The sequence below is a fragment of the Spodoptera frugiperda genome, chromosome 6, assembly GCF_023101765.2.
Source record: "Spodoptera frugiperda isolate SF20-4 chromosome 6, AGI-APGP_CSIRO_Sfru_2.0, whole genome shotgun sequence".
In the NCBI taxonomy this organism is placed as follows: Eukaryota; Metazoa; Arthropoda; class Insecta; order Lepidoptera; family Noctuidae; genus Spodoptera; species Spodoptera frugiperda.
In genome coordinates this window covers 5412323-5430601 of record NC_064217.1, presented here as the reverse complement: position 1 = coordinate 5430601, position 18279 = coordinate 5412323, and the positions used below count along the sequence as shown (strand labels likewise).

At 35.6% G+C, this 18279-nt stretch overlaps 2 protein-coding genes across 5 annotated transcripts; both read right to left on the bottom strand.

Annotated features, from left to right (window-relative positions):
• Nucleotides 1-66: 66 nt before the first annotated feature.
• LOC118281925 (uncharacterized) lies at nucleotides 67-4942 on the bottom strand. Of its 2 annotated transcripts, XM_035602744.2 has the most exons (5): nucleotides 4699-4939; nucleotides 4187-4402; nucleotides 3884-3964; nucleotides 1416-1570; nucleotides 67-356 (listed from the first exon to the last, which is right to left on the bottom strand). In XM_035602744.2, exons 1-5 carry the CDS (start codon nucleotides 4705-4707, stop codon nucleotides 257-259), a joined length of 561 nt encoding a protein of 186 aa, XP_035458637.1. In that variant the 5' UTR covers nucleotides 4708-4939; the 3' UTR covers nucleotides 67-256. The 2 variants fall into 2 exon arrangements, with proteins under 2 accessions (XP_035458637.1, XP_035458638.1); XM_035602745.2 differs by lacking the exon at nucleotides 3884-3964 and having other exon boundaries at nucleotides 4699-4942.
• A 5550-nt stretch (nucleotides 4943-10492) lies between these two features.
• LOC118281917 (probable serine/threonine-protein kinase DDB_G0282963) lies at nucleotides 10493-17704 on the bottom strand. Of its 3 annotated transcripts, none has more exons than XM_050694359.1 (5): nucleotides 17310-17704; nucleotides 16099-16274; nucleotides 15546-15720; nucleotides 15380-15463; nucleotides 10493-15303 (listed from the first exon to the last, which is right to left on the bottom strand). In XM_050694359.1, the coding sequence occupies exons 1-5, from the start codon at nucleotides 17340-17342 to the stop codon at nucleotides 12901-12903; spliced, it is 2871 nt and encodes a 956-aa protein (XP_050550316.1). In that variant the 5' UTR covers nucleotides 17343-17704; the 3' UTR covers nucleotides 10493-12900. The 3 variants fall into 3 exon arrangements, with proteins under 3 accessions (XP_050550316.1, XP_050550318.1, XP_050550317.1); XM_050694361.1 differs by having other exon boundaries at nucleotides 17513-17704; XM_050694360.1 differs by lacking the exon at nucleotides 17310-17704 and adding an exon at nucleotides 16959-17279.
• Between the last annotated feature and the right edge of the window lie 575 nt (nucleotides 17705-18279).

Genomic DNA, 18279 nt, shown 5'->3' with positions numbered 1-18279 from the left:
TTTATTCATACGACATATTTAATTTACAGCACAACGTTCTTTAATAAATAAATAAATAACAGTACCTAAGTAGCGACATTTTTATTTTTGTAAAAGAAACAAAACACTTTAATTTTCGGTCGGTTATTGAATTCATTTGACTTTATTTGTTACATTTTGCAACTAACTCACTTTGTTCGGTTTTGTTACTTTTCCGTGTTTATTTAAGTCTGTGTAAGCTGTACAATATGTAGAAATAATTGCTATATACAATAGTTTAGTAAAGTATTCCGAGTATCCTCTCCATCCGCAGCATCAAGTTGAATCCGATTATTAATGACGTTAATGTTACTACTCCAATTGTAATTTTCATTGGTCTGAAAAAGAAAAATGCGATAAATATAACTCAACAGAAATATAAATACTTCTCAGCAAATGGTTTGGACTTGAGCAATTAAAATGGGGTACAAGTGGTCGCGATAAAAGTAAAAATATGTAACAGCAGATTTTGAAAATCAAAATAGATTCGGTTTTTTTTATTCTATTTATATTAGTTCTCCACGGACTCTTGGTCCTTGCCCTTATCATAATTTTTCACCATATATTAAGTAACTGGATGACACACTACAATTAACCCACAACTATATTTTTACTACAAATATTATATTAAGACGTAACTTCGATTGTAAACCATGGTTATGATGTCAAAAAAATTCATCCCCGTTTGGGTTTGAGAATGATCGAAATATTGCATGACTTCAGAAGTCAGACTCATTTCAAACAGGTACTTTGGACATACAATGTCACATCATTTAGGATGGGTGCATGCAAAATATATTTCGCTAAAATTAGAACCGTATATAACATGCGTACGGTTTGTTAAAGACTAAAATTACTCTGTTGGCAAGGTTCCAGGTTACCGAGTCAACTGATTACTACAACAACTGTGAGACAAATTGTTATTATTACAAATAATAGGTATAATTGTTATGTGGTTACATTACTGGTGAAATGTTGGAGCTTTACACCTCTTTTTACTATCTTATTTAAGAGTACCTAAATAATAGCCGTAGATGCAGAAAATGCGATCTATCCCCAACATTGTTTAAATGATTTTCATCCCTATCATCTATACATATATCGTGAACAATTGAAAATAAAAAAAAAATAGCAGTTTGTTCGGTTTCCTGCCTTGCCTCAGACTTGAACTCCTAACAAAAAGTGTACAGTGGAAAACGTTCTGTGACATCAGCGCATATCATCATGAAATCGCCAACATCGTTATTACACCCAAATATTTTGCAGCCCTAATTTAACTAACTTTCAGTATATACACCAGCACATCAAGCTACCCCAACATTTATTAAATGATTTTCATCCCTATAATTTAGCAATAAAGTTCAAAATCATATGTACAAGCAATGCACAGGTCTTACCCGTCAGCATTGTGGAAGTACAGGGCGCTTCTAAGCGTGTAGTACACCAGCTGCATGTAGCAGTAGATGAGGTAGTACAGAGCCAGCGCAGTCGCAGTCACTGACAGCTGCACCAACTGCACCAACTCTCCTATCACCTGCCACGACTTGCTCGTCTGGAAACGTAATATTCTTTATATTTATATATATGTTTCAAACTAAACAGTCCAGGTTTAATTGTTCAAAACGCTTTGATTATATGGGTGCTGCAAATAACATCTTTATTTCCATTAAAATTTCTACGCAAAAAATTACTTCAAACTAAAATATCAGTGCATAATAAGTGGTAAGGAAATTAAGTAAATTATGCTAAATAATGTTTTTAAAAGCTGGTGCTAGAGAAGCATAAAGTCTATTAATTGAAACTAATAGGGCATAGATGACCGCAACAGTCAAAAGTGACCCTTAACTAATCATTAACAAGTTGCCTACAAAGATCTCATTTTCCTCGTTGAAACTCTAAACAGTTTTCGCAGTTCCTAAATAAACAGATTAGATTTATTCGATAACTTAAAATTCAGAGTTTAAACTTTAAATAAATGCATTTTTAACTAAAGAAGGTGTTTTAAGATGCTAAATAAGCAACTGGCTCGTTGTATCAAGTAAATGAATGGCCGCACCAGCCCAATTTAGCGGTCGACAGACGAACACTTTACTGTACTTGGTCTTAACCTAGAGAGATCGCTATCAAGTTTTAATTACACTTTAAACAAACATTACGCGGCTGCAACCTCAATTGGGTTCATCAAACAAGGTTTCATTTTGTACGTAAAATAAATAAAACACTTTTAATAAGCACTTACTTCCTTTTCCCTTATGAATAAACGTTTGTAAAGATTTTTATTCCTCGTAAATACGCAGTTCATTTTTATTGCGCTTCTGTTTTTAATGAAATCTTCATTTATTTTATGTAGCTTTAGGTATGTGGTTTGATTTAACACGCCTACTTCTTGACCTAGTAATAGGCCTTTTCTTGAGGAAGGTTAGATAAAGTTACGAAAATTATGGATGGAGTAAAACAACTAAAATTAGAGGCGAAATTTTCTCTGTGGTTCATACAACTTAACATGCGAATACCACGTTAAAATGCAATGAAGACATTCTTCGAATAAAAAAGGGCTCTGCTTATCCCATCCCGGAAGGAAGGCTTACCTAGTTATAAACAATACTACGAATAAAGCTGTAATTACGAGTATTACAACACAATATGTAATAAAATGTGGTGTCCCCGAATTAACACAGACTTTAATGGAAAAGATAAGAATTAATTTAATACGAGTAGGTACGAATTCAGTGTCGGAATCCTTCGGCCCATCCGCCGCGTCATCCGGTAAGTGTTCATCGATATTATACATATATTGTTTCATATTATAATTTATAATTAACTTGTCTATCGTTGTTGTTTGTTTTTCCTGAATTTGTATTCTAAATTCTTTAGTAATGTGAATTACATTTATGTTTTGTAGGAAGACTGAAACGTTTTTCGAAGCATGAAATTAAAAGGTCTATGCAATCTAAGAACGAATGCCTGAAACTGTTATTGCTACGAGTGCTACGCTTTTTACCCGACTGCAAAGGAACGGATATTATCAAGTATGGATAAGTCTCTAATAAAGATAATGCTTGAAAACATTATTTTCATTTTGAAATAGAGGAAAAGCTGATAAAAATATTATTACGTAAACATTAAAAATGACCATTTCACCTTGTAGTGGGAAGCGGCGGCGGCGGTGTCGCAGGGCGCGCCGCGTCACGATCCTAGTCTCGATCCTATCTATGCGCACGAGCATCCATTACCGCGTACCAACACTCCTACGCTGCCGGCCTGCCGCCGACCGCATCGCCACGTTTACGTATATTGTTATCACTACACTGATCGTACTTTGATAAGGTGAAAAACAAATCTAGCAGTTCTGAGGGACTTATTACATAATATGAGTCCCTTTAAGCTCTAGGCATCATCGATTTAAAGAGGACAACACTGTATTAAAACGTCTAATAATATAGTTTTATATTCAGCAGCTGGAAACTAAAATAACTGAGCGAACCTATTAGACACCCAAATAAGCAAAACGGGCAGGGGGATCCTTAATCTAATTTACACAGTTTCCTGGTTCCTCGCGGCTAGTCAAAGGGCAGGTCGCAGCGTGTCCGTGTTGTAACGTAACAAGACAAGAGCAAGACATTCCTGAATAACGACAGGCGATGCATCGAGCAGGAGCGATGCTCGATAAACGGCGCACGAACCAACCACCTCGCTCACGACGCGCGACGCCAAAACCGACGCCAGCGCCAACTACAATACTTATGACGATTATATCGAACTACTAATTAGACACGCTGATAGTGTCACTTCTTTCTAATACTCTATGATGTCAAAACTACTAATAATAAATAAGCACTATTGGACTATCAGAAGATACATTTACCTTTTTTTCTTGTGGCCAACAACAACTTTCTAACGGCATGAATTTGTCGCGTCCGCCGCCGTAAGTACATGTTTTATCGAACTAAAAAAAATATGAACACAAAATAAAAAAAACAATAAATATATTCCTTAAACACAAGATAAATACTATTTCAAATTAAAACTCAGGCCGGGGTTGCCTCACGGTCTCGGCCGTGTGGTTTTTAGTCAGTAAGAGTCCAATGCTGACCCTTATGACTCACTCAGGGCGGGAGATGTGGATTTGACGGTATCCCACCCCTAAATAATCAATTATTGATCTTACCGAATGTTTGGCCAAAGGAGTTGGTGGCGGTGGACTTGGAAATGATCCCAGGATATTTTTGAGCTTGTCACTGGTGCGTATACAACCGCACTTCCGCCTCCATGCCTCCGCCAGCGTGTTGTCATCGCCAGCCAACGGCCCCGACCACATGTGGGTCTTAGGGTCCTGCACTAGAATACGTGCGTGGTCGCAAGTTTTGTCGGTCATCACAGCTCTCTACAAATAAGCAAGCATGTCATTATCTGCTAACTTAATTTTTTTTTGTGCTGATCATAGCTTGAAGAGGTTTCTCTCAATTTATTGAATGGCAAAGATAGCACTGATACTCTCTGAAACTTAAACCTCATATTGCTATAAGTATTCGTAAAAATTAGGGAGTTGAATCAAACGTTTGAAGGTCTGATTTTAACTGACTTAATAAGTTGAAGAAAACGTTAACTTTTTAGGTAAATAAGTATCTACATGTATTATAATGTTACTAATTACAAAAATATTAAGGATTATCTACTTACATGGACCATTTGCGGATTACTTCAATATTGTACAGTAAGAGAGAATTACTGTTGAATAGGCTTGGTATCATAAAACTATTTGTAGACATATGTACCTATTAGATTGAACGGAATATTGAATATATCAATTAGATCACATAGCACTGAAGATTTTGATGGTAACACAAAATAAAAATAACATATAACAACAAAAATGACGGGAAAACAATGTCACCTTCGTAAAGCAATTTCCAAAATGAGACGTTATTTTTAATTTGTGTCAATTTCGTATGAAGGATTAAGGTTGGAAAAAAGTTTATGTTACGCGCTTGTCATAGTAGGTAGAATATTGATAGTATCCCACTTCCTAGTTTTTTTCCCCAAAAAGCTAGGCACCTTTTAAAGGTTTCCCCGTCAACAAACAAAGGTTTTGGTACTTTTTATCTTAGTAAGTGTATATTTATCCCGGAGCTGCGAACTTACTAGCTTTTAAGTCAGTAACAGTCTGACATTCCCTCTTGCCTCGCTCAAGGTGGGAGAAGTCATTGGATGATGTTCCGCCGCAAAAAAAGTGTGTATTTATAGAGGGCGGTTTTTGAAGTAATATTATGTTTATTCTTTTACTTACTTGGCTGTGTGTCGAGATAACTCGACTAACTTCAATCCACACTAGGGGTTTATATACATAATCAGCATCGCGCCACATTACTTAATTGAATGTCTCACTCACAGAAATTATAATACAAAAATATTAGATGATGTGAACCATTATTTCTAAGTCCCTCTAGGTAGGTAACTCAAACAGTTAATTTCTGAACTCATTTCAATACTTCCCATTAAACACAATTTGAAGACACCTACGTGTCCAAGTTAACGGCTATGAAATTCAATTTACAGTCTATTAACGTTGTTATTTAAAACGAAGTGCAATTCGTGGAAGATCTCAGGCGCCGCGGCCCGGTAACCGACGACCGACGATGACAAAGCACGTACCGCCGTGCACCGTGCGAAACACTGCACAAATTATTTCACACTCAATTTTGACCCAATTACTGTTATTTTGTTGTAGAAAGGTACCTGTGTTTGTAAACAATATTGTTGTGAGATGATTTTCTGAATAGTCTTGTAAGAAAGTAAAGGGAAAGATGAATAAGACTCGATAACAAACACATTAACAAGGTAAACATGTTATAATAGGAAACTATTCAATCAGTGGCGTAGCGTAGTGGGGTGGCAGGAGCGGCCCGCCCCGGGCGGCACTTTTTAGGGGGCGGCAAATTTTAGGTTTGGGTTAGGTTTGGGTTATGTTTGGGTTAGGTTTGGGTTATGTTTGGGTTAGGTTTGGGTTAGGTTTGGGTTAGGTTTGGGTTAGGTTTGGGTTAGGTTTGGGTTAGACTGGGGTTAGGTTTAGGTTTAGACTGGGGTTAGACTAGGGTTAGGATACTAATCGAAATAATTATATCTACACCAAATAAGGAAGAGCGATCGTGTAAGAGTGAGCATTTTCTCTGTCGCAGTAATACGGTATGAGTGGTAGGGATATGGAAATATCTGTCGCATATTAGTGACACAGTTGGCTATAGGGTTAATGTGATGTGAAAGAGACTTCAAAAAAACTCTGTTTAATTCAGTCTCTAAAATGAGAAAGTTATGGTATCCACTCGCACAGCTCGTTCCAAATTGTAGATTCCTATGGAGAAGAAATTAAAGTATACCAGTGCAATCTACGAAAATAAACAATCATTTCTTAACGAAGATTTTATTGTTATATTGCTGCCAACACATAGCTCTACCTATGTGTTACGAAGAGGGCTCTCGCCCAATGTATCGCCCACACCTTCCTCCGACCCGACATACTTATAAAAACTAAATGAAATTCGTAAACTGTTTGATTCCCTTTCTTTTCCACGATCAAGCTTACTCGTTGGTCGAGTGATCGCTAATGCGTCTGCCGGACAAGGGGTCTTGGGTTCGATTCTCGGGTCGGACAAAGTATTGCTGGGCTTTTTTCGGTTTTTCGAAAATTTCTCAGTAGTAGCACGGACTCCGTGCTACTACACATGATATGGAATTATGGAGGATATTGAATTATTCAATAATAGGTAAAGCGTTAAACTGTACCATATCATGTACTAGTTAGTATAGTAGATAATACGATTAAGAAAAAAATAATGCCAGCCTACATTTTCACGTGACTACAAAAAGAAATTGTTACCTATATGCTTTATCCAAATAGGTAGTTAGACGAAAACTACTTAAGCAACTATATTATTTTCGGAACTTGAAACCAATTATTTAGCGATAAACTATTTATATTCAGTTTAAATACAGAATTTCAGTCTATTAGCGAACTGGCACGCCAATACGTTCTCAAAGTTGCTAATGTATTCAAATTATAGCATAATTGGTTTCGGCGATAATCGCTTCAGTCAAATGTCCCTAATTTACGGCGGTGCCATACCGTTCCGCTATTGTTAGTGTTCATACGAATCTTATACTTTCGTGCCCCTATGCAGACGCGTTTCCATTGTCCTAACTGTACAAATAACGTTAACGACATTTGCAAATTTTGATTAAATAACAGAGACAATGTATCTATTGTTGAGAAAATTATGACTGTCATGTCTGTCTATTATTTATCAAATCTACCTAACTTTTAGTCTTTGAAATAAAAACGTTCGGGCGTTAAATATGAATAATGTCGTAAGTACCTAAATAATAGCAAATGTTTAAAGTTGTCTAATCGTCCAGTCCAAATTAATAGAAAATCTTTTATTAAATGAATAGGGGTACGTAAACATACAAACAGGTAGGTACCTCAAAGCTGGAAAGAATCGAAGTTTACGTAGTTTAGCTAAGAACTCGTTGTACAATGGACTCACACTCTCACAACCGATTAAATGGTTTGCGCGGCATGCGTGTTTTCGACACTGTGAATGTGAACTCAACTAATTCAAATTACCGTCGACAGTTACATGTGGCATAACGGTGAATCATAAATTCTATACATTTCTCTCATTGTCACTGCAAAACGCATTACGCTACTGTAGACCGTGAGAATACCGAAATGTTACGCGAACGTTCGCAATAGACGTGCAAATCTTGAATTTTATTACCATGCCATGGTTTAGCTGACATAAGATATGTAACTGTAATAACACAACGTGCGCTCTCGAATTGATCATAGTGCGAAATTCATGTAACAACGAGTAACATGTGCCCGTGGAAAATGTGTTACACTTTGCGGATTAATGGAGGCTGACGCTATACTGTAGCTTTATGAGCTTAGCCAGAAGGCTCTACATATTCCTACGTAGACTTGTATTCCTAGTTAGTATGATGGCAATTGCAAGTCTGATCCTCGAATCGAGCACCAAAGTGTTACGGTATTCGTAAGTGTAAGTACCTAGGTATGTCAAAAGAGCTATACCAAGAAAGGAGGCAGTAGCATACAACAATTAAAGCATTTACAAGTACCTAGTCTAGTAGACAAGCCTGCAGAGATAACGTAGGTAAGATTTTTCAAATGTAGGTAGGCAAGCAAATTGCAGACCTTCTTTAAAATGCAATAATTATCGTCTAAAGTACCTGAACATTATGTACTGCGGTAAGCGGTTAGCCAAAGCCAGCCTTAAAATTCTGTGGTATGATTACCTATTGTAATCAACACAACAATATGAGACTACATTTTGCTAAGAGGTCAGGCAGAACTGTTATGATTTAAATGACATGGAATGTGAAAACACCACAACATACTGTATTAAATAAAAACTGGCACTTACCAGTCATTTTTTGCCTCTACATTTAATATTCAACTAACATTCAGCTGTAGCTTCACCCGCTTCATTCGCGTGGAATTCTGAAAATTTCTTGCGAGTGCCTAGGCCCGAATTTTATAGGAATATCTGTATAAAAGGTAGCACGTATACCTGTGCACACCCTGAAAAGTGCGCTTTACAGTAGCGATGTTTTTTTAAAGTCGTTCCAGGTGTATCGTATCGATATTCTGTAGGTATTTAATTCAAACAAATATGGAATCTTTTCAATTTCAGTGGAAAGATAAATACTTACTCCTATTTAAAAGTTGAGCAATAGATACTGCTTAACTTTTCACTCCCCTTTCAATAGTTAGCGTCCGTAAAACTCCTGCCTAAGTGATTACAAAAACCCTTCTGTTTCAACGGTCAAATAACTGCGAACAAAAGGGACAATCAACCACCGTGCACAGCCATTTGCTCTGAGCTTTTGTTTAAATAAATTACTGCCAGTGAAAACTTCGGATTCCATTTATTTCACCGTAAATTAGGATAACAGAAATAACTTAGTCACGGTAACAAAAATCAACATTTACTGCGTAACGATTTTGATAAGTCAAATGATTATTTATCGGTAATTTCCATTTTAATATTTCCATTTTATTATAGCTTGCCCATTTGAATCTTAATGGAATTGATTTTAAGAGTATAGACTATCTTATCTTGAGCAGACTAATCTTAGTCGCTGAAAAAAAAAACATTAGAAAACTCTTATTTTTCTTTTAACCATTTTCATTTCCTCACTAATAATTCCTTGATCCAAGATCATACTTAGAGCTTAGATAATAATAAGAACCTATACGAGTAAAGCAACCTCCAACAACAGCAGCATGAATCAATCAATCAACAGAAGGATTCAGGAAATACCTATGTCAAGTCTGATAGGAATGGGGAGCAATCGAGCCTTCCTTTGTGAGTGGTATCCATGGACGTCACTAGCCCTACCGCCCGGTGGGTGTCGCGAATCGCACGGTCGTTCACTTCGCACCTGCCGGCTTATGATCGCTTCCATTACGTAGGTACGTGTTACATCGTTTCTATTTGGAATCCTAAACTTTTTACTAAAGACTTCTCATTTTATTGGCAATTTTCATGATGGAACTACTGGTTTTATTAAATTTTCTTCATTATTTATGTAAATATATTATTATTTCTTCTGGAGTTCCCAATATCATGCGGATACTCATCTATAGCAAAACAAACATGGGTACATACATTGTGTTTGTGTGAGTACTAGTCTAACTGAGTACTAGTCTAACAGAGAGGAAACCCAATCAAAACAAAGACAACGGAGCATTAAATTGGTACAAGTCATTCAGCTCGTTTACATAAACACAAGAAACAAACATTGAGATAAAAATACGCAATTACTGCTTTAATCATCCAAGGTGAAATTGTATGTTAAAGCGAAAATTGAACACGGTATGAACAATGGCCCGCGGTACACAAGGTCGCAGATACAATAGAGATGCTAAGTATATATTTTGGAAATGTGAAGGTCATCTGCCGCGATCCCCGATAAGCCCTTCCTCCTTGTTAGCAACGATAACCTATTTCACGCTGCTGTGGACACGCTCAACCCTACGTTTACAACATCGAGATAAAATTACATGTTTCATTATAAGTAGAGTTCAAACAGGTACCTTTGACTAAAATCCAATTCAAATTAGGCATGTAAGTAAAATGACTAAAAGAGTTAAAGCAGCTAAAATTTTATAGTTTTGTATTATTATTTATTACACCAGTACACAGGTGCACTGATTTGTTCTTATTACACAATAATAAATCAGTGCACCTGTGTCTATTGTTGTCTGCCACACCTAAGGCGAGAAGAAGACAAGGATGATTTTACCTCCTCAAAAAAAAAAAATACCCAGACTCAGTAACGGCTTAAGAAAGATAACATTGAGCGAGAGAAAGTGTTGAAGAGGGGTTTGCGATCTATAGAACAGGAATATAATATAAGAAAATTGAATTATTTACCAAATAAAAGTCTTGTATGTTCACCATAATGTTTAATAAATAAACACATATTACATTAACGCTGCTGAAGCTACAGTCGGTGTGAACAGCCGTAGCACTCGTGTGAATATTGTTTCGAAAGCAGGACCACAGTCTAACCACTTTATACAGTTGGACAACGCGAATATATCTTTATATACCGCACGGATTGAGATAACAAATGTTTTCACCACTAGTCAAACCATCGCATCCCTACTGCTTAATTAATTCTATTGATATGAGAACTAACAACGTTGGAAAAACATGTCTTTCAAGAAACCATTTTTTACATATCCTTGTAATCTAAGTGAGAATATTTGTGTTTCTCGCGTATATGTTATGGACTGTAATTAGCGTTGACCAACTGTATAAAATTAGACTGTGACATTCTATATCTAACTTAACTACTAGGGCCAGCGACAAGCTTCGTGATCAATGGAGTGTATCAAATAATGAGACCCATACAATAAATAAAAATCTGATCAGGGGCACATAATGTACCTATAGCTATTAAGTTACTTAGGTACCGCAAATCAATATAACAATAATCAGAAGAAACAAAATTAATATAAGTACACTCTCACATAAAATTCATAATAAACAATTTGATAGAACGAATAAATAAAGTGGCAAGAGAAATAATAACAGACAAGCCCCTGATCGTTTGATCATCGCAAAAAATCACAGATTCACAGTTCCAAACACTACCTATCTGAAATACAAAATGTAAATCAGTCAAAATGAATAGATAATTACATTTATATAATATAAAATTGCATTGGAGTCACAAAGGGAATGTGCTTGCAAGTAGTCGGGACGTCGATGACACATTCACTAACACAGGACGACACTAAATTGTGCTCAATATACTAAACAATGTCCACCTCATCACACCAACAGGCGCGATCTACACTCTAACATTTCATTTCCTAACTACTGTATACAGATCCACCATAACTAATATTTAAAAAATATATTCCATTGATATAGGAAAATATACATGAAACACACCCACTTTGATGCCTATATTAACATACTTTATATAAAACTTGTACATGTGTAAGCGGAGGCATGATAGTACATTGTGTAGGAAGTTCAAAGAGTTAATATGTCAAGGACTACACTGTCAATATTTCTTCAGTAAATACTGATAATGTCACCCCTGTATTATGTTATACTTGATTAACTATTGATATTAGAAGGTAAAGGTGAATGACATTGTAAACGACAAAATATATTATCACAAAATACATTCTGTTAAACAACTTTAATACTTTCCGTTACGTTCAACACAAAAGACGACCTTTATATAGAAAACAACGAAACAAAACATTCTCAAATTAAGGAAAATTTCGTTTGAAAATTCCGAGAAAATACCATTACGTACACGGTTCAACGTAAAAATAAATTATAGCTATCTACAGAATTCTAGGTACACAATTTCGACACAGAATCTCACGAATGAACGACAAATCCCTAATCATAATATTTTATGGTAACATCAATGTTATTAAGAAAATATTTTCTGCGACTGCTTTAGATATAGATACTTTCAGTTAATCCAATGCTAGAATATTTTGTACGTTAGGCGAATTTAACCACTATCTTATACTTTGCATTTATCACATTTAATCGAAAGCGTACTAATATCGTGATAATAAAATATTAGATAAATTACGAAACAAAATCACTATACATGACACACATCTAACATTGAAGGAATTGTGTGCTCGAGTTTAAAATGTACTGTGTAGTCTGCGCTTACTAAGTGATGCCACACGTTTACAAATAGCTCTCATCCCTCGTCTTAATATTTTAATATTGGCGATATTTTTCCTATTCTAAGCTATTCTAGCAAACGACAGCCTTTGTTTTTAATTAATATCGATCTTTCAACACTAACACATATCTGTGATTTAACTTGCCTACAAAATTCCCAATACATAATTTTGCATCCGTCTTAACCATAGGCTAGCCGTCATGCGTTTTCTTCTATCTCACTACTACTCCAGCATTAAAAATTCATAAAATAAATGCTTTAAAATACGAGAGTTTCCACAATATAAATCCTATATTAAAATATCTTAAGCGCAATAAAATTTCAAACACACATAAGTAGACTAGTATGAAAAATCCGTTAATAAGAGCAGTAAACAAACTATGATAATCTAATTTATGAAGTAAACGTGACCATATCTAACAACTTAGGAACATGTTTTGAAAGAACATTTTATAACAAAAATGGCTGCATAAAGCTTACAAACATGTAAGTTAAACAAAAATAATAATGTCTTTAAGTAGCTTAGGAGCTGCAAAAATCTATACAAGACTGCCATACCGTATTTCAACCTAACATGGAATGCAAGTTGGTTCTCTATCATGGCTACTTGGCTACCTACTGTGGAATTTATACATCAGTCTCAGTTTTACTGCTTGTGCGCCGACTCCTGCTTACGGACCCCGGGTTCGCCCAATGAGGACCGCTCAGTAGAAATTTCTTCACATTATACTCCATCCGCGCCAAATCCTCCGGCGTTATCTCCTTATTGCCTTTAGCTCTCAAACCTTCGGCCACTAAATCTGCAACAGTTTCTCTATTCTTCGTGGTGTCGCTTATCTCAGTAACTGTTGCATCTCCACTTTCGACTGGAAATATTGTTTCTTTAGCAACATGACCAGCATGTTTTGGCACCCCGATTGCGTGTTTCGCCATTTTCTCTTGGTTTTGCGGAAGGACGTTGTTATGTACCCACGAATTATGACCCTCTCTTGCATATGACTTGGAATACTTGCTCACAGGATGAGGCATATTCAACGCCAACTCATTTAAAGTTTCTGTTAGCCTCGAAAGTTTACTGTCTCTTCGCAGGTTTCTGTTGGTGAAGTTCACATCCTCCTCCAATGGATCATTAAAGTTATTTTGTTGTTCCAAGTTCTTTTCGACCCACTCCGCAACTCGAAGCAGTTGCTGCTTTTGCAGTAAAGCAGCACTATCGTCACTTGATAAAGAACTGGTACTTTGCTCATTTGTAAAAACCTTGTTATCGTTTACTTTCAAATGTGTTTGCGTTAAATTGGGATAAACATTTACAATGGGAGGCAATGGTGGTTTGGCAACCTCTGGCTTTTTCTCCATCTTTGGCATGTCACCTAGAGGCGGCAGATCTTTCGAAATCTTAGTATTTTCGAGTGAGTGAAGTTGCGACATGTCGATTTTCCTTAAAGGTTTATTATATTGATTAGTTAATTTGTTCTGTTCGTAACGATCAAAGTTGAATATTTTTACATCGTGATTATCAGTCGGTGTAAAAACATCAACAGTTTTTGTTTCCTCACCATCGTTAGTTTGGGTGTGGTTAATTTGAGTGTTATTGTTATCAGCATTGAAATCGTTAAGTAAATTATCGATTTCAGATGTGTTTTGTTGACTAGCAATACTTTGGGATTTGTTATTATTATTTTCTGAGCTGTTAGAGAACGTATGCGTCTTCAGAGGTTGCAAAGGCGAAGAAGAAACATTCAGCAAGATAGGGTTAATAGACGTGTTTTTAGCGGTGACACTAGTGTCTTTGCTGTTATTGTCGACATGGACATCTATAAGCGTGCTCTCTACGACGATGTTATCATTTTTAATATCCTCTTTAATATTTACAGTTTCTTCGGTTTTATCTAGATCTATAAAATTATCTACATCGTCGGCGAGATCTTTGAATATAGAGTTTTCATTGCATTTGCTTTGCCGCCTATATAAGACTGGTGGCACATCAGGCTCTGCGTTGTCAAGGAGGATATTTTTAGATCCTGCTTGCATGCGTAAGTGACAGAACCTAGGCCCAGGCCCCACTTGAGTATTAGATTTGTGTGTACTTACTGTGGATTTAGCAATGGAAGACGTCCGACTAACTGCGCCCATCGAACTATGGGAATTCTTTCTTAGACTGATATCATCTCCTGTTTTCTCAATAAGTGGCTTAACTTCTTTATTGTTTAGGAGATCCTTGTTAAGAATGTCCTTGTTTATTAAATCCTTGTTAAGTAAATCTTTGTTTTGTATGTCTTTATTGATTAAATCTTTAGTAAGTAGTGAATCATCATTTCCTGCACTCTGAATACTACTTTTCTTGCTTGAAATCGAACTCTTTGTACGATCGCATAGTTTGTGGTGCACTGCAGGCTCCATGCTCACACTACTATTCTTTCTATATGATTTCATATCCTCTGCTTTAGGCATAGCGTCTACTTGCACGATGGGTTCTATTACGTTCTTTTCATTGACTTTGATGGTATCAATAACGATACCATTATTTTTCGGCCTCTCAATAATGGCTGGCACTACAGGTGGTGCAGTGTCTTTGACTGGTTCAGGGTTTTGTGGCAAGATGTACAAAGGAGTAACGACTCCATGGTTTATAGACTTTTCATTGATTACTCTAATGGGATGTGGCGAAATACTTCTAATACTGAGGTTGGAATGTAGTGATTTCACATCAGCATTGCAGTTGAGACAGAGAGAATTTTTCATTTCTCCGCTTGAAATAGTTTGTGTGGCGACTGAGTAGTAGGTCTCATTGTAGCAGAATGGTTTGTTTTGAGATTTATTGCAGGTGCATGTATCACAGTGTTTGGTGACAGTGTCTTGGATGCTGTCTTCGAGGATTTTCGACATTAGAGAGGCAGAGATATTGAATTCATATTCACTGGCATCAAAAGTGTCAATGTCATTACCGTTTTTGGATTGTGTGGAGCTCGACGGTTTCGACGTCTTGGACATGACGTACTGAGACACCCGCGCCTGCGTGTCAACAGGAAGCTGTGAAGCAAAATATTTGGTTTAGTACATTTTCGGGGCATTACAGCAATAATGATATCACTAGAAATATTCTTACGTTATCCAATTTCTGCGAAACAAAGTTATCCGGTTTGCACTGGAGCAGCTGAATCGCCAAATTCATATCATTCTTGTATCTCTCCTGTGAAAAACATAAAAAGAACAAACATAAGTAGCTATTTAAATATTCACATACAAATGATACTAGATAAAGTTACACCTACATTTTCCTTTTGCAACATACTGTAGTTATGCTTTGACTCGGCTAATCTCACAGATAACGTAGCAATATCTTTGGTTAGTTGGCTTTTCTCTCCTTTCATCTTGTCAACCATCTGCAGGAGTTTATCTTCAAGGACTTGATTCAATTTCTGCACTCTCTTGTGTGAATCATATAACCTGTTGATAAGACAATCATAGATAGAAATAATTTAATAAAATAAGTAATTGAATCATTGAAACCTGTTATCAGTTAATAAATTGTCGTAATGTTGTCAGGGTCAATGTTACATCAACAATTTAATCAGTCAATCATCCTCAGTTTTTAAGTATAACAAGGAACACTTCAGATTAAATAACATTTTACTATAATGTATTTATAAACTTGTCTTAATTTGTACTTTAGTTACATTTCCCTACACAACTGATGCAGTGGTTTGGTAACATGGTGATTCACAGATTATTGCAGTGGATCTGCGTGTGTTGTGTACCTATATGAAATTAATGTTTATAAATGTACTGTGGAGTTCAATAGTGTATAATATCTGTAATGTTTACCTTTCATACTTCTCCCGCCAGGTGCTAACTTGTTCCTCTAAATCATTAGCCCTTGAATTACTCTTGATGAATTCCCCTTCAAGAGCTACAATGTGACTGTCCCGTTCCGAGAGATGTTGCCGCAAGTGTTCCACTTCAGCGTGCAACTGCAGCCCCTCGGCATCACCGTCACAATCCTAGCAATTTTGTGCAACATCAAAACAAACAAGCAAGTGTGGACGTACTTTACAGTGAAGATACAGTTTAGAAAAACATAAAATGCTGAACTTTCTTTTGATTTATGGGGTAACTATGGCTATAAGCCAATTTATAAGATAAAATGCTTTCAAATTGATTCACACAAATCAAAGTAACCTTGTAATAAAATTTTAGCAAATCAAACATATTAACATTAATATTTTAACAGCTTTTTTCTTTATTTGTTTTTATAAAATGATTAATTTATTACATTAAAGCATTTAGTGAATGGTTAAGAACCACCGTTTTACTCAAAGGAGGTAGTCAGATGTATGATTAATTCCATGCAAAACAAGTGTGACCAGTTTTCCTTTTCTTAATTAACTTGTTAACTTATGAAAATATTTATATGTACAAGGAAGTAAACAAGATGAGGTCAACAAAATAACATGACTCAAAAACCAATCAACATTTTATGTTTTTCTAAACCAACACAATGAATAAAAAACTACACTTCAAAACTATATAATTGCTATTAAAGTGAACATTTCAATTAAGTGTAAATATGTAAATGCAAATTAAGAAAGAAAAGCAATGTGCATTCTATCTTTAATCACTCAAGTTACAAATATCAACAAAATTACTGTTTGAGGTTTTACAAGATTATTTTAATGAGGTTTTACCATTTGGAACAGCTTAACCTTGCCCACAACTCTGGTGAATGTAAGTAGTTACCAGATTAGCAAGCATTCAAGTTTCATGTTTTACAACACATATTGATGATCATTTCTTATCCCCTTGATCTCTGTATCATTACAAACAGTATTTACACTTATGAGAACAAAAACAATTAACTATTTGGAAGATAAAAATGTATAGCCATTATTATAATCTAAAACAACTGTATGCACTAATGGCATATCTAATCAAAGCAAAATCAATTAATACTTAATTATCAACCACAAGAAAAGATCAGCTTAGAACTTTCTACAATCAGAAGAGGATTAAACAGCAAAACATTGGTAAATTTTTACCTTACAAGGGGAATTCTTAGTACTCTCATCCATTGCAAGCTTTAACTATTACTTCACATTTCAGATTATCGTACTTCCAATTTGTCGAATTAATTGAACAACGTCACACACAAAGTGATTTTATTAGCTATTTATTACCAATAAGCCACTGTTAAAACAAAATAAAATAAAATCAATCTTGACACACAACGTGAAATATTTACTTATTTTATATGCTTTTGCCAGCTGCCAATGTTTAATGACTCATATAAACAAGTTACTTTTAATATATAACTAGAAATGTTATATACAAATGAATTTAACATAAAATTGGAATTTCCCGAAAGAAAATTCTTTCTGTGATGTGAATTTCGATTATGTGGCTGGATAAACCAACTGACGTTTGACAAATGTCAATTATATTTTATCTGTAACTACGACAAATTATGCTTGAAACCAAGGGTTTTGGGTAATGTCTATGGTACAATTAGCGTGCATTTTTATTTTTATCCTTCATCAAGACTGTTCTCAAAATAAATAAAAATAAAGTACTCGTTTTGTTTATAGTTTATATTCTGATGTTAAAATACTTAAAAATTAAATAACAAACACCTTTAGAATAACAAACACATTTACATATGTATTTGTATCTGTCGAACTTCTTGGATTATCCATTTTATCACAAAAAAATCGCGAAGCGGTATTAAGAACGTTATTACCTTGGAGTTATCCTTCTCTCTTCTCATCCCCAAACTGGCAAGGTCGGCAACGTCGGATAGGTATAAGTACCTATAGTATAGAGTATAAAACATTACAGCCTATAGTTAAAGTAAAATACACAATGTTTTACTATGTTTATAATAAACAGTTGTTTCGGCTTACCGGAGGCCCAATTCCTCCCCTCCCTAAATGTCCTGATATCCCTAACCACCAAAAAGCCAGCAACGCACTGGTCCATGGGGTGCTTTGCTTACCATCTGTTGATCCGTCT